The 15,215-nt window shown below is 49.7% G+C and overlaps 1 protein-coding gene across 1 annotated transcript in view; it reads right to left on the reverse strand.

Moving 5' to 3' along the window:
• Positions 1-15,215, reverse strand: part of LOC311631461 (beta-galactosidase-like) — a 66,292-nt gene that overhangs the window by 33,435 nt on the left and 17,642 nt on the right. Inside the window, exons 3-9 of the mRNA XM_084901580.1 lie at positions 14,559-14,709; positions 13,519-13,579; positions 11,590-11,684; positions 7,754-7,934; positions 2,270-2,328; positions 1,192-1,313; positions 1,067-1,107 (exon numbers count right to left, since the gene is read on the reverse strand). Of these exons, the coding sequence (XP_084757706.1) occupies positions 1,067-1,107; positions 1,192-1,313; positions 2,270-2,328; positions 7,754-7,934; positions 11,590-11,684; positions 13,519-13,579; positions 14,559-14,709 (710 nt within the window). The remainder of the gene's footprint in view (positions 1-1,066; positions 1,108-1,191; positions 1,314-2,269; positions 2,329-7,753; positions 7,935-11,589; positions 11,685-13,518; positions 13,580-14,558; positions 14,710-15,215) is intronic.

The following is a 15,215-nucleotide window of genomic DNA, read 5'->3' on the forward strand; positions in this document are numbered from 1 at the left end:
ACTAGTAGGTTGCAGTTCAATTTTCAGTCAGGGCACATGCCCAGGTTGTGGGCTTAATCCCCAATAGGGAGTGTGCAAGAGGCAGATGATCAATGGTTCTCTCTCTTCATTGATGTTTCTATCTCTCTCTCCCTCTCCCTTCCTCTCTCTGAAATCATTAAAAAGCATAAAAATATATAAATATATAGAGTTACAATGTAACACAGCAATTCTGCTCCTAGGAACATACACACACACAAATTGAAATGGATTCAAACAAATATTTATGCATTAATATTCATACATTGTTCAGAACAGCCAAAAAGTGGAAACAACCGAAATACCCATCAGCTGATGAGTGAATAAACATGTTGTACAGCCATACAATGAAATATTACTCAGCGATAAAAAGAAATGAAGTACTGATACATACTACCATCAATATGGATGAACCTTGAAAAGATTATACTAAATAATATAAATTGAACATAAAAGACTACATATTGTATGGTTCTATTTATATGAAGTCTCCAGAATAGACAAATCTAGAGAGAGAGAGAGAGAGAAACCAGTGGTTGCCAGGGGTTGGGAGGAGGGAGTGTGGAGAATTTTGTGGGTATGGGGTTTCTTTGTGAACTGATAAAAGTGTCCTGGAATCAGGTGGCAGAAATGCTTGCACAACTTTGTGACATACTAAATACTACTGAATTGTACATTTTAAAATCATGCATTTTATGGTATGTGAATTATATTTCCCCGAAACAAAACGTTAAAAAAAAAAAAGACCACAGCACAACATATATGCCCATGTGAGCGATAGCCAGAGACTGTGACTGAGGCCTGCCTAGCCAGCCTGCTTTAAAACAATAAGGTTCCTAAATGCATAATTTATGACCCTTAAAATTTTTTTTAAAAAGAAAAATGATTTCTTAATTTATATAGGCAATTCTTATATAGTAGAAAATATAGACGACAAACACAAATAGAAAATAAAAATAAAAAATGTAGGCACCTCCTCTCCCCCAAAATCAAGCACCAGAAAACATTTTAGAGAAGCTTTTACAAACAAATGTTATATTGCTCTTACCGTTCCAATAGCCAAAATTGGTCCCACCTATAAACATGTACCTATAAGGAAACAGAACAGACAGGACTTCACCGTGAGCCGACAGCAGTGGGGGCATGCCCTCCCCTCCAGAAATGAACACTCACAAGTTCACATTCGCCCCTCGGGCAAGAATATCCTGGAGGGCTGCTGCTACCGCTTCAGTCTTGACTGTTGAGTGAGGTGTGCCCCAATGGTCTAACCAGCCAGTGTAGAATTCAGAATTGATCTAAAAAGAGAAAGGGAAGTGGAGGTTAGGCTAGAGTCATGACCATCAAATGCCGGGGCTATTGCCCTGTAACTATTGCTCCAGGTTCCCCACCGAGGGACAGGTAGAAAGGGGAGTCAACATGTGCTGCTTAACCCAGAGCTGGGGGACCAGTGAGGAGAGCATTGCTCACACTCAAAACTCAGGCACTGATGAAATGGTATGTCTGAAAAGTTGTACCAGACAGTTGCATCAACATTTTATGAACCCATCCCCAGTTTAAGCACAGTAGGAAAGTTTTTTTGGGCAAAAGAATCAGATGGCAAAATATTGTTATAATCAGCTCCAAAGGGACCCTTCGGTTTTCACATCTCAGGTTGACTGAAAGTGAGGTCAACTTGTCCAAGCATTCTGCAAAGCAGGCCCCAAGCCCTCATGGCTGTCCTGGGCATGACCCTGCCAAGCCCTTGGTCTAGAGAAGGAAAAGGAAATCTGGACATGTTCTGGGGCCTCCTCATCTCAGGAAGCAGCCCCACCCAAAGTCTGTGAGCGCAGGTTCTGCTCCGCTCGCTAAGCAGAGGCCAGTTTCAGAAAAGGCTGTTTGTACCAAGGTCTGAACGCAGGTGGCAACACAGACCTAAACTCCGATCCTGTACAACTGTTCTGTGAGCCTCCCTGAAAAGGGAGGCAATAATACTACTGGGAGAGTGCCAGGAGGACAAGTGAGGTGAAGTAAGCAAGACATTCTGTTCCGCCCCAGGGCAGGGCCTCAGGGCAAGCAGGAGCATTGCTGCTGCTGTCACTCATGTGTCCAGAGGGCTATGGCCCCACAATCCCAGAGCCAGAAAAACCATGGGTCTGCTCCCTGCATCGACTGCATGTAATCTCTCTCTCTCTCTCTCTCTCTCTCTCTCTCTCTCAACAACCGTAGTGTGTTCGGTACAAGGAGGCTCTCCACATTCACCCCCAGTTCTTACCAAGGGTCCTTTGGGCTCAAACTTCCTCTGGATTAGGAAAGCATTTGTGATGTTGGTACCTGAACATGACCAGAGGGAGGAGAAAGGTCAGTCTTGGGAATGACAAGAAGTTAGATAAAGGGTCTTTGAAGGATTTGAACCTGAGGTTCCAGAGCTTCTTAACACTCCCGTGGGTCGGGAAGACCGGCAAGCTAGCTTTAGGGGCTGCACTCAGACCCATGGATGTGTGGGGAGGGACCACAAAACGTTACTTCCTCTCGGAACAGGTGCCCGTGGCCTTTCCTGACTGCACTGCCTGGGGAGTTCAAGTCCCAGGTCTGACTTCCCCACCTGTCTTTCCCCACAGCCTGGGCACGTCTTACGGGATTCTCTCTTCGCATAGACACCTGGTTGACCCAGATGTTCCCCACAGGATGGCCTGCTCGAAAGATACTAGCACTTCCTCTACAGCAGCGGTTGCCAACCAGTGGCCCACGAGGTCCAAAAGGTTGGCGACCGCTGCTCTACAATGTCATACACAGTAACAGGGACACAAATATTTGCCAATTAATGAACAGATCAAAGGGATGAATGTGGTCTAATTGTGTCTATCCCCAAATAATGGAACATCCTCTGAATTTTAATTTGTACATCACCAGCCACTTGCTTCTCCATCTTTCCTTGTAAATACTCCATAGGGTGCCTGTGTCTTGTCCTCCCATGTCTTCGCTCCTCCCTTCCCCCTCTAAAAGGAGAAAGGATTTCTCCACAGAGAGGTCATGGTTGCCTTACATCAGGGAAAGCAAGAGCATGGGTAGTGTCTCTCCAACCAGAGCAGAGGACACCCTGGCCCCAAACTTATGACCCACTGCCCACAGGAGGCGTCCCAGAGTGGAAGTGACACCAGCCAAGACCTCCACATGACCCCTTGATCTCGAATGGGTCTTGGATTCTCTCTAAGGCCAGGTTTCAGAAGAGAATGTGCTGATCAAGAAAGATCCCTTACTGCCAAAACCGGTTTGGCTCAGTGGATAGAGCGTCGGTCTGCGGACTGAAAGGTCCCGGGTTCGATTCCGGTCAAGGGCATGTACCTTGGTTGCGGGCACATCCCCAGTAGGGGGTGTGCAAGAGGCAGCTGATCGATGATTCTCTCTCATCGATGTTTCTAACTCTCTATCCCTCTCTCTTTTTCTCTGTAAAAAAATCAATTATATATATATATATATATATATATATATATATATATATATATGGAAAGATCCCTTACTTATGGCTGTAGATTTCTCACTATGAGGCAACAGGTGGCATTCAGATCTTTTGTTTCTCTTCTCATGAGCCTCCTCCCATGATCTGACCCTCAGCCAATGCCCCACTTCCACACAAATCAGTGAAGTTGGCATGAGTCCTAGGTACACTGGCCTTGCAGTGGTCTGTCCTTCAACGCACAGTAGTAATTCTGCTGTCACCCCACCTGCAAGTAACGCTTACAGCACACTCGTGATAATCTCCCATTTGGCCCTCCCAACAGAAGTCTGAGCTTTTCATCACTGTGACGGGAGGTGTGCCAGAGAAGGAGGAAACCGGCCTGCCACTTCCTGTGCAGCTCTTTGCAGATGAGTTATCACCAAATGCTCTGAGCAGTGGAGCCGCTTCTATTGTAGAAACATGCAATTCTCTTAAAGCCTGCTCTTCTTCTGTTTGGGTAATGGAGAAGAATCTCTTTAAAAACGCAATGACGCCTGCCCAGTGTGGCTCAGTGGATAGAGGGTCAGCCTGTGCACCGAAGGGTCTCAGGTTGGATTCCTGATTAAGGTCTCGTGTCTGGGTTGCAGGTTTGATCCCCAGCACTGGTTATGGCGCATGTGGGAGGCAACCAATGGATGTGACTCTCTCACATCGATGTTTCTCTCTCCCCCTCCTCCCTTTCACTCTCTCTAAAAAATCAATGGAAAAAAATATCCTCGGGTGAGGATTAATTAAAAAAAAAAGTAATACAATGAAATCCTTCTTTGGTGAAGACAAGTATTGGACATGCAACATGCATGGAGTGTCTTATTCCTTGGACAGAAAAACAGTGAGGTCTTTATGCTAATTGAAGAACTGTTTTTTTGGGAGGAGGGGGGAGGTGTCAATAACTTTTTATTTTGAAATAACTGCAAACTTAGAGTAAGGTTGTAAGAATAGTACCAAAAACTGATATTCCCTTCACCCAGACTCTCTAATTGCTAACATTTTACCACACTAGTTTATTAATTTATTTCTCTATGTAAAAATATACGTATTTTGTCCTGGTGTGGCTCAGTTGGCTGAGAGGTCACTGGTTTGATTCCTGATCAGGCACATGCCTGGGTTGTGGGCTCCATCCCCAGTAGGAGGTGTGCAGAAGACAACTGATCAATATTTCTCTCCCCCCCCCCCCACCTCTCCCTTTCCCTCTCCCTCCCTTCCTCTCTCCTAAAAAAAATAAATCAATTAAAAATAAATGATTCATATTTTAAAAATTCATTTGAGAATAAATTGTAGACATGATGGCCCATTACCCCTAAATACTTCACTCTGCTTTTCCTAAGAGCAGGGGCATTCTTTAAATAAACACAATACAGATATTAAAAACCAGGAGATTAGGCCGAAACCGGTTTGGCTCAATGGGTAGAGCATCGGCTTGGGGACTGAAAGGTCCCGGGTTCGATTCCGGTCAAGGGCATGTACCTTTGTTGCGGGCATATCCCCAGTAGGGGGTGTGCAAGAGGCAGCTGATCAATGACTCTCTCTCATTGATGTTTCTAACTCTGTATCTCTCTCCCTTCCTCTCTGTACTAAATAAATAAATAAATAAATAAATATTTAAAAAAAAACCCAGAGCGGCCAGGCCCGGAGCAGCCGGGTCTGGTGCGGCCAGGCCAGGAGCAGCGGCTGCCAGGCTGGGAGCGGCCAGGCCTGGAGCAGCCGGGTCTGGTGCGGCCAGGCCCGGAGCAGTGGCTGCCAGGCTGGGAGTGGCCAGGCCTGGAGAAGCGGCTGCCAGGCTGGGAGCGGCCAGGCCCGGAGCAGCCGGGTCTGGTGCGGCCAGGCCCGGAGCAGCGGCGGCCAGGCTGGGAGCGGCCAGGCCCGGAGCAGCCGGGTCTGGTGCGGCCAGGCCCGGAGCAGCGGCGGCCAGGCTGGGAGCGGCCAGGCCTGGAGCAGCGGCTGCCAGGCTGGGAGCGGCCAGGCCCGGAGCAGCAGCTGCCAGGCTGGGAGCGTCCAGGCCCGGAGCAGCCGGGTCTGGTGCGGCCAGGCCCGGAGCAGCGACTGCCAGGCTGGGAGCGGCCAGGCCCGGAGCAGCCGGGTCTGGTGCGGCCAGGCCAGGAGCAGCAGCTGCCAGGCTGGGAGCGGCCAGGCCCGGAGCAGCCGGGTCTGGTGCGGCCAGGCCAGGAGCAGCGGCTGCCAGGCTGGGAGCGGCCAGGCCCGGAGCAGCCGGGTCTGGTGCGGCCAGGCCAGGAGCAATGGCTGCCAGGCTGGGAGCAGCCAGGCCCGGAGCAGCGGCTGTCAGGCTGGGAGCGGCCAGGCCCGGAGCGGCCGGGACCGGAGCAACCGGTCCCAGAGCAGCCGGGTCGGGTGCGGCCAGGCCTGTAGCAGCAACAGCCAAGTCCAGAGCAACTAGGTCGGGAGCGGCAGTGACCAGACCCGGAGCAGCTGGTTGTGGAACGAACCAGAGCAACAGAGGCCAGGCCCGGAGCAGCCAGGCCCGAAACAGCTCGCTCCTCGCCTGTACCTGCCCACGGCTGCCTCTCAGACATGGCTGGAAACTTTTGCGGGAACTTGAGGGTCTGCTGAATCAAGTGATGAAGGCTTAGATCTGGATGTGTTGAGTTAGTATAGCGCTGGGGTGTTGATCTGTAAGTGCCTTGGGTGGGGCCTGGATGAGGCTGGTTGACCTATTTGGAAATGTCTTTTGTGTGAAGTGTATCATTGGGCATGTGGAGGTATTATTGATATGAGATAATGCTAAGTAACAGATTTACTATCTGAAAAGGGATTTACTATCGGGGAAAGGGAGGGAGGAAGAGACTGAACATAAACTGTGCACCTATGGATGAGGACAATGGGGGATGGGGAGGGGGCGGAGGGTGGGGTGGGAACCTGGTGGAGGGGGGAAGAAATGAGGAACCTTTGTAATAATATGAACAATAAAGATTGATTTGAAAAAAAATAAAAAAATAAAAAAATAAAAAAAATAAAAAAAATAAAAAAAACCCCAGGAGATTAGCATGGATACAATCGTATAATCTAACTTACGTATAATCTAATCACATTCAAAGATTTCAATGGTCATAATAATGCTCTTCATAGCAAAAAAATAAAGAGAAGGGAAAAAAAGTCCAGTCCAGGATCCTTTATGTCATGCCCTTACAAAAGCTGCCCTCAACCTAAAGGGGACTCTTTCGTTACAGCCGGAGGTATATTATACCCAGATGCAATCCTAGCCACGCTGCCCCTGAACTTTCATTTGTGGGAGCTTACAAGGCACTCCTGAGTCAGGTAAGACCAGTTCCGTAGCATCCACCAAACCACCTCCGGCCCCTGACTGCTCAGAGGGTTATGAGATATGCAAAGGTAATGAAAGTTACTTTCCGCACTCAAGGGCTGAAGGCCAACATACCCAGCCGGTGGTGGCTGACCTCAGAGTTCCCTGTGGCCACAGAGCCCAGAGCATCCAGCCAGCCACCACTGGGGGGACACAGAGAGCAGAGAAGAGCAGTGTGTCCCTGTTGGAACCTGAGCAGCAACTACCTCAGGGGAGAGCTGCTCCCAGATGGAACAGCTGCTGGGCCAGCCAGCACCTGAGAGGACAGCGCTCCGCATTCCAGGCGAGGCCTGCCAGCGCTGAAAACGGAGGTCCTGTCCTAAAGACCAAACCAACCGAAAGAAAACAATCTTAGTGCCCAGCCAGCGTGGCTGAGCACTGAACTATGAACCAGGTCACGGTTCGATTCCTGGTCAAGGGCATATGCCCGGATTGCGGGTTCGATCCCCAGTAGGGGCCGTGCAGGAGGCAGCTGATCAATGATGATCATCGATGTTTCTATCTCCCTCTCCTTTCCTCTCTCTGAAATCAATATATATATATATATATATATATATTAAATATATTTTATTGATTTTGTACAGAAAGGAAGGGAGAGAGATAGAGAGTCAGAAACATCGATGAGAGAGAGCCATCGATCAGCTGCCTCTTGCACACCCCCTACTGGGGATATGCCCGCAACCAAGGTACATGCCCTTGACCGGAATCGAACCCGGGACCCTTCAGTCCCCAAGCCGACGCTCTATCCATTGAGCCAAACCGGTCCCGGCAATAAAAATATATTTTTAAAAAGAAATAAAATAATCTTAACAGCTCGATAAAGGGAAATGTGAGGAATCTCGTTCAATAGGCCCCTGCCGCTGAGCACAACAGCTGCCCAGAGTCAAAAGCCCAGGCCTGCGTGCGTGGCCTCAGCTGGGTTTTCTGTTGCTACAAACACCAACCTGGTCCAAAGTCCACGGTGGCGTACAGCCCCTGCAGTGCCCCACACTTCAGAAAATTCTCCATGTGGCCGTCGGTGGTGAACAGAACCACGTCATCACCCAAGTGGTAGCGGAAACGCTTTTGCAGGAAACGCAGGTAGTCATAGTCACAGGAAAAGTAGCTGCCATATTCATTTTCAACCTGCAAATTAAAAAAGAGGAGAATGGGGGGGGGGGGGGGAGAATCAGAGATCCCAATGAAGTCATTCTAACGCCAAAAATATCCCCTCCACTCAGTCCTCAAAATTAATTTTTCTAAAAAATATATTTTTCTTGATTTCAGAGAGGAAGGGAGAGGGAGAGAGAAACATCAATGATGAGAGAGAATCATTGATCAGCTGCCTCCTGCACGCCCCCTACTGGGGATCAGGATCAAGCCTGCATCCCAGGCATGTGACCTCCTGGTTCATAGGTCAATGCTCAACCACTAAGCCACACTGGTCGGGCTCAAAAATTCATTTTCCAAAAAGCAACTCAGTATAAAAATGTACTCTGCCCTGGAATAAGGAAAAGAAAACAAATCACAATGCTAGTTTTTTGGATTGTAGTGATGTTCTATACTGTTGTAGATAATCCTAATAATAAAAGGCTAATATGCAAATTGACCAGATGGCAGAGCGACCTGTCGCTATGATGCACACTGACCACCATGGGGCAGATGCTCAATGCAGGAGCTGCCCCCTGGTGGTCAGTGTGTTCCCAGGGGAGTGCCACTCAGCCAGAAACCCTGAACTGTGCTCACAGCTGACAATTGCAGCAGCCATAGCAGGAGTGCTATGGATGTCTGATTGGTAGCTTAGGCCCATTCCCGGCCTAAGCTATCAGACATCCCCTGAGGGCTCCCAGACTGCAAAAGGATGCAGGCTGGACTGAGAAACAACCCCCAGGGTGCATGAATTTCATGCACCAGGCCTCTAGTTGTAGATAATACTCAACTCTGCTATTGTGGTGCATAAGCAGCTATAGACACTCTATGAACGAAGAGGTGTGGCTGTGTTTTGATGGACTTTTATTTACAAAAATAAGCAGCAGCAGGCCAGCTGGTTCATGGGCCGCCGCCTGCAGGTCCTAGTTCTAGGGTAACTATGTCATCCTGTAAGCTCCTTAGTGAATCAACAAGGCACCTTGGACCTTTACAGTGGCTGATCTTCCACAGCAACAAGTCAGAACAGGGCTATACCTCATGATGACTACTCCATACACTGGATGAAGCAAAATTGTAGGTGGAAGGTCCTACCCCTGGTTATTCTCACCTGGGGTATTAATAGGTGTCTGTGGCTTTCCTTATTTTAGGTGTGGTCTTGGTATGAATTGAGATAAACATCCACATATGAGTCCAGTTCAGATGGTGCTGGTTTAGAGAATATTTGCACCTGTGGCTGAATCATAAGGATGAGTCAAGGTCCAGGCTGGGCTTCCTGCAGCTGTCAGACAGCTGTGTTGAGGGCCTTAACCACCCGCAAGCAGGGATCTGAGCCTTCTGGTAGGAATAATTTTTGTCCCGCCTGCAGACACAGCTCCTGGGTGGCCTCTTCAGGATCTTGGGGCACCCAGAGGAAGCGCCAGTTTTGCGAACTGAGTGAACTCATCCCTATGGCCCTTGGCCTGAATTATGAAATCAGCTTTCATAGAAACTCCCAGTGAAACACTGGCTACTGAAGCTAGCCCCTTCCTTCCTTCCTTCCTTCCTTCCTTTTTTTTGCTGCAGAGAGCTTTATTGTTTCCATTTGGTCCAATGCATGGGACAGGGTTTCAGGGTGGTTCAAAGACTGGCTATTAGGGCGTGACTCAGTGGTTGAGCATCGATCTATAAACCAGGAGGAGATCATGGTTCAATTCAAGGTTAGGGCAGATGCCCATGTTGCAGGCTTGATCCCCTGTGTGGGGTTTGCAGGAGGCAGCCAATCAGTGATTCTCTCTCATCATTGATATTTCTCTCTCTCTCCCCCTCTCCCTTCCTCTCTGATATCAATAATATATATATATATATATATATATATATATATATATATATATATATATATATTTAAAAAGAAAAACAAAAATGAATGGCTAGTATTTCAGGGAGAGGCAAAAGCCGACACCAGGGGGATGCAGAGGGGCCCCTCACAGGCCTCTGGGCTCCAAAGGCTCCTGGTCGTGCTGGAGGCTGAGTCTCCGGAAGAGACACTCGCCCAGCCCAGCCTGGGGGCCGGGCAGCCTGCGGAGGTGAGCCAGGTGTGGCCCATCTTCCTGATGAGTTTCACCTGCTCCCCCGGAAGTGGTTCTCCAGGAAGTCACGGAGACGAGGGTCTGAAAGGGCAGAACCCCGGGCCTGCAGCTCCACAAGGGCCTGGTTCGGTTCCTCTCCAGGCCAGGGCGGCTTCCAGGGCGGCCTGAGTTTCCCCCCCCCCCCCCAACCCCCGCTCATCCTGGGAGGCGTCAGCACGTCCTGGGGGAGAATGCGGCCACCGCGCTGGGTTTGTGTCTTTAGGAGACGCGGGGAGCCCTCGCGCTTCTTCTCCAACGCCCTGGAGGGCCACATCCCAGCGGTGGAAGGAGAAGCCCAGAGAGAGGTAGGTGTGGGGCCCACAGGTGCAGGCTGGCCAGGCCGCTGACCGCAGCCTCCACCTTGCTGGAATAATTCTGATGCATTTGTGAGCTCATGGTTGTTCGGCAGTAAGGACTTAAGGTAGAAAAACAAACAGGGTGTTGGCTGGTCTCGGAGGTGGTTCAGAAGGTGGTGGCTGGATAAGACGCTGGAGAGGGGTCAGAGGCTAGAAGAAGGGGTGCCGCTGGGTCTGGGGCGCCCAAACACTGTTGAAGCAAGAGACAGACCCAGGACTGCAGAGGGCACTGTTGCCAGCTTCTTTCTGATCTAGCCCAGCCGCCTCTATTCGACTCCAGAACTACTGGGTAGGCGTGTGGTGTGTATACGCGCCGATGTGACCTCCTGGCGGCCAGGCAGAGATGGGGGGGCGAGGGGGGGGGGAGGGACCAGAGATACACCTGGGCAGGGACAAAGGTCGCAAAACTTCCTCAAATGCTTCATTAACAGAGGTGCTAGATGGCTGGCCTTGGCAAGGTCACTTCATCCCTTTGACAGTCTTCATTTAAGAGAGACAGTGGACCTAGCCAGTTTGGCTCAGCGGATAGAGCGTGGGCCTGCAGACTGAAGGGTCCCGGACTCGATTTCGGTCAAGGGCACATGCCCAAGTTGTGTGCTTGATCACTAGCAAGGAGGCGTGCAGGAGGCAGCCAATCAATGATTCTCTCTCATCACTGATGTTTCTCTCTCTCTCTCCCTCTCCCTTCCTCTCTGAAATCAATAAAAATATTAAAAATAAATAAAAGAGACAGTGGCTGGAATAATTGAATATCATTGGCAGGGCATCCAGGACAGAGTCTGGTATATGCAGGCATTCAAAAAAGGTAGTACCTCCCCCAAATGCAGTTTAAAGTATATTTTATTGATTTTTTACAGAGAGGAAGAGAGAGGGATAGAGAGTTAGAAACATCGATGAGAGAGAAACCTCGATCAGCTGCCTCTTGCACACCCCCTACTGGGGATGTGCCTGCAACCAGGGTACATGCCGTTGACCGGAATCGAACCTGGGACCCTTCAGTCCGCAGGCCGATGCCCTATCCACTGAGCCAAACCGGTTTCGGCCCAAATGCAGTTTAAATCAAAGCACCATCTGTGACTTTGCCTCTCAGAGACACAGACTTGTGCAGCTCAGGCCTACACCCTTCCTATAATCACTGTGACTGGATGGAAGCCCTCCCGCCCCGCCAGCCATGCTCATCTCCATGGTTACCTGCACCATTATAATCGGCCCTCCATTCTGGTAGAGGAGAGGCTTCATCTTGGGCAGAAGGACCCCCAACCACGTGTCCACCGCTGCCAGGTAGTCTGGAACGCAAGACAGGTTTAACACCATCAAGCACCTTTTAGCGCCAATAGACACAACCCAGCCTCATGACTCTGGGGCTGCCAGCTGAGATCAGAATACACTGGGTTCAACAACTGCCTTCTGAAACGGGGCGGCTACATGTCCCACGAGTCGGATAAAAGTTGTGCAAGGAGCCGTCTCCTCAGCTGAGCTCCCTGTGGACAAGGAGCAGTATGCCTGGTATCCGCCCCTGCAGCTAGGACAGAAAGCCTGGGGCAGCCTGCCAGTGTGTGTTAAGTGGGGAAAAGAGCGACTAAGCCCTGGCTGGTGTTGCTCAGCGGTTAGAGCATTGATCTGCAGACCAGAGGGTCAAGGGCATGTACCTGGGTTGCAGGTTTGATCCCTGGCCCCGGCTGGAGTGCTCGCGGGAGGCTACCAATCGACGTGTCTTTCTAATATTGATAGTTCTCTCTTTTCTCCCCTCCACCCCTCTCTGTCTCTCTCACTTTCTCCTTCTCCCATTATCTCTAAAAATCAGTGGAAAAAAATATCTTCTGGTGAGGATTAACAACAAAAAAGAAAAGAGTGTCCTAATTGGTTTGGCTCAGTGGATAGAGCATTGGCCTTCGGACTCAAGAGTCCCAGGTTCGATTCCAGTAAAGGGCATGTACGTTGGTTGCGGGCACATCCCCAGTAGAGGGTGTGCAGGCGGCAGCTGATCAATGTTTCTCTCTCATCGATGTTTCTAACTCTCTATCCCTCTCCCTTCTTCTCTGTAAAAAAATCAATAAAAAAATATATATATTTGTTAAAAAAAAGCAAGAAAAGGCCGAAACCGGTTTGGCTCAGTGGATAGAGCGTCGGCTTGGGGACTGAGGGGTCCTGGGTTCGATTCCGGTCAAGGGCATGTACCTTGGTTGCGGGCATATCCCCAGTAGGGGGTGTGCAAGAGGCAGCTGATCGATGACTCTCCCTCATCAATGTTTCTAACTCTCTCTCTCCCTCCCTTCCTCTCTGTACAAAATCAATAAAATATATTAAAAAAAAAAAAAAAAAACAAGAAAAGAATGACTGAAGGGTCTGTCCTCCTCTCTGTCACAGTAGGTTTTTTTCTTTTTTTCAATTAAGCTCCAATAAATTGTATGTTTACATTGTCTGATGGGGATAATATAAAGTTGCCGGCCATGTTGCCGGATTAAGTGAGATAATGCATATGAAAACACTAATCCTATACTAAGGGTGCAAAATGGGAGGGGAATACACTCAGAAGGAAACGTGCCCAGAGCACCACGCACTGGCCTTTCCCACAGTGACCTTAACCAGTGACAGCTGCCACCTTCATCCCTCCCCCGCCCCCCCAAGAGAAACTGAAGTCCTCAGAAGATAGAAATGCAGTGAGTCAGGGCTTACAGCTAAAATCACACCTAGTGGCTTAAAAAGTCAAGAACTGAAGACCTATCATTTACATCTGCAAGCGGAGATAAAGGGACAGAGAGCATTTTAGCTACCCAGCAATCCAGCGACATCTTTCCAGACACTGCCATGGGGATTGGCTAGACGCAATGTTCTAAGAATGCAGGAGGAGAAAGCACTCAAGTCAGTTGGTCAACCGCAAGCAGGGCCCGCTGCCAATTCAAAGAGTTATCAGTTTGTCAGCAAGATCTGGTCAAGTTCAAGAAAGCCTGTTTCCTACCCGTCAACGTCTGGCGTTCTGCAGTGGATAGCGATAAACACTTTCACTACACTTTCAGAAATGTCTGCACAGAAGTCCCCCAGCCTTCCAAACACCCGATTCTCACGACATACGTTGTCCACGCGTTCATACATCCTCTCAAGGCATGGGTCGCAACTTACCTGGGTCAGACGAACGGAGAACAATATTTTCCTTCTCTAAGAGCCACGCAGGCAATCCTCCCTAGGGTGAAGGAAAGAAAAAAAGCAGCCAACGTAAGGTCCATTTCGTGAAAGGCACTCGGGGGAGAGAGAAATTGCTGCTGGCAGTGAGGGATGGAAGGTTCCATGGAGAAGGGGCATTTTGAGTTGGGCTTTCTAATCTGGAGACTTATCAGGGAAATTGGGAATTGTAACGTGGTCAAACTAAGGTCACTCTTTAAAAAAAAAACAAAAACTATTTTTATTGATTTCAGAGAGGAAGAGAGAGGGAGAGAGACAGAAACATCCATGAGGAGAGAGAATCATGATCAGCTGCCTCCTGCATGCCCCCCACTGGGGATCAAGCCTGCAACCCAGGCATGTGCCCTTGACCGGAATCAAACCTGGGACCCCCTCAGGCCACAGGCTGATGCTCTATCCACTGAGCCAAACCGGCCAGGGCTAAGGTCACTCTTTACAAATACTGATGGTCTGAGAATCAAAGCCTCAGCTATGGATTGATTCCACGTAACTGCACCGCCAGCCTCTGAGGCTGACAGAGTGCCCACCATTACCTGCTTTTTTTCGGATGAGGAAACTGAGCTCTGTGATGACCAGCAAGGAGGACCCACACCTCTGGCCCTTACCCGTTTCCCTCTGCTCAGGCATCTCCTAAGGCAGTGTTTCCCAAAGTGTGGTACGCGTACCCCCAGGGTACGGGAAGAGTTTGGTGGGGATATGCACTGCACCGTGCTGAGCTGCGCCTAATTCTACGTTCTCATGAGTACGAGGGGTACCCAGCGTTACGAAAATTACAGAAGGGGCACACATATGTCAAAAGTTTGGGAAACAATGTCTTAAGGGAAAAGACACCTGTGTGGCTCCCGTCACAGGCTCCACGCTATCTGGACCTAGAGACTTACTTAAACGGCTTGAGCTCCCTTCCCCCTGGTTCCCTGCCTGCCAGCCCAGCGGGGTCACACACCCAGCAGACAGGCAGAGCCCAGCCTGGCGGCACTCACCATCTCCCACTCTGCACAGATGTAGGGTCCGGGCCTCAGGATGACCAGCAGCCCCAGCTCCTGCGCCAGCCGGATAAAATGCTCCACGTCATGCTCCCCGGAAAACTGGTACTTTCCCGGCTGGGGCTCGTGGTAGTTCCAGGGCACGTAGCTGCCAAGACACACACAGCCCCTCCCTGGAAACAGCTCAGAAGTCCAGATGTCCTATGTGAACGTCTGCAGAGCTATCAACGTGCAGGAGGCACAGACCTCTCCCTCAGGCAGCCTCTGGGAAACGGGCCTTGTTTCGAGTTTTCACAGCAGCTACCCAAGCGAATCAAATGTGGGGGTGGAGGTGGGGGGCGGGGAGCACACTTTCCAGTTTATGACCCACAAGAATGTCCATTCCTATTGACCGCTTGACTTGAAGAAAGATACAGAATTATAGGAACACGAATTATTAATATGTAGAAGTTACATATACCTGGGAAAAGCTTAGGAAAAATGAAAATATCTATGGTAAAGTAAAATATACATTATATATACTAGAGGCTTGGTGCATGAAATTCATGCATGAGTAGGGTCCTTTGGCCTGGCCAGCGATCAGGGCCAATCTGTGGGGCGACCAGCAGGGCAATCAGGGGACCCCCTGCTGGCACCTGCCTTGGCTGGCCGGTC

Source organism: Pipistrellus hanaki (assembly GCF_964339955.1).
Source record: "Pipistrellus hanaki genome assembly, chromosome: 13".
NCBI classification, from domain to species: Eukaryota; Metazoa; Chordata; class Mammalia; order Chiroptera; family Vespertilionidae; genus Pipistrellus; species Pipistrellus hanaki.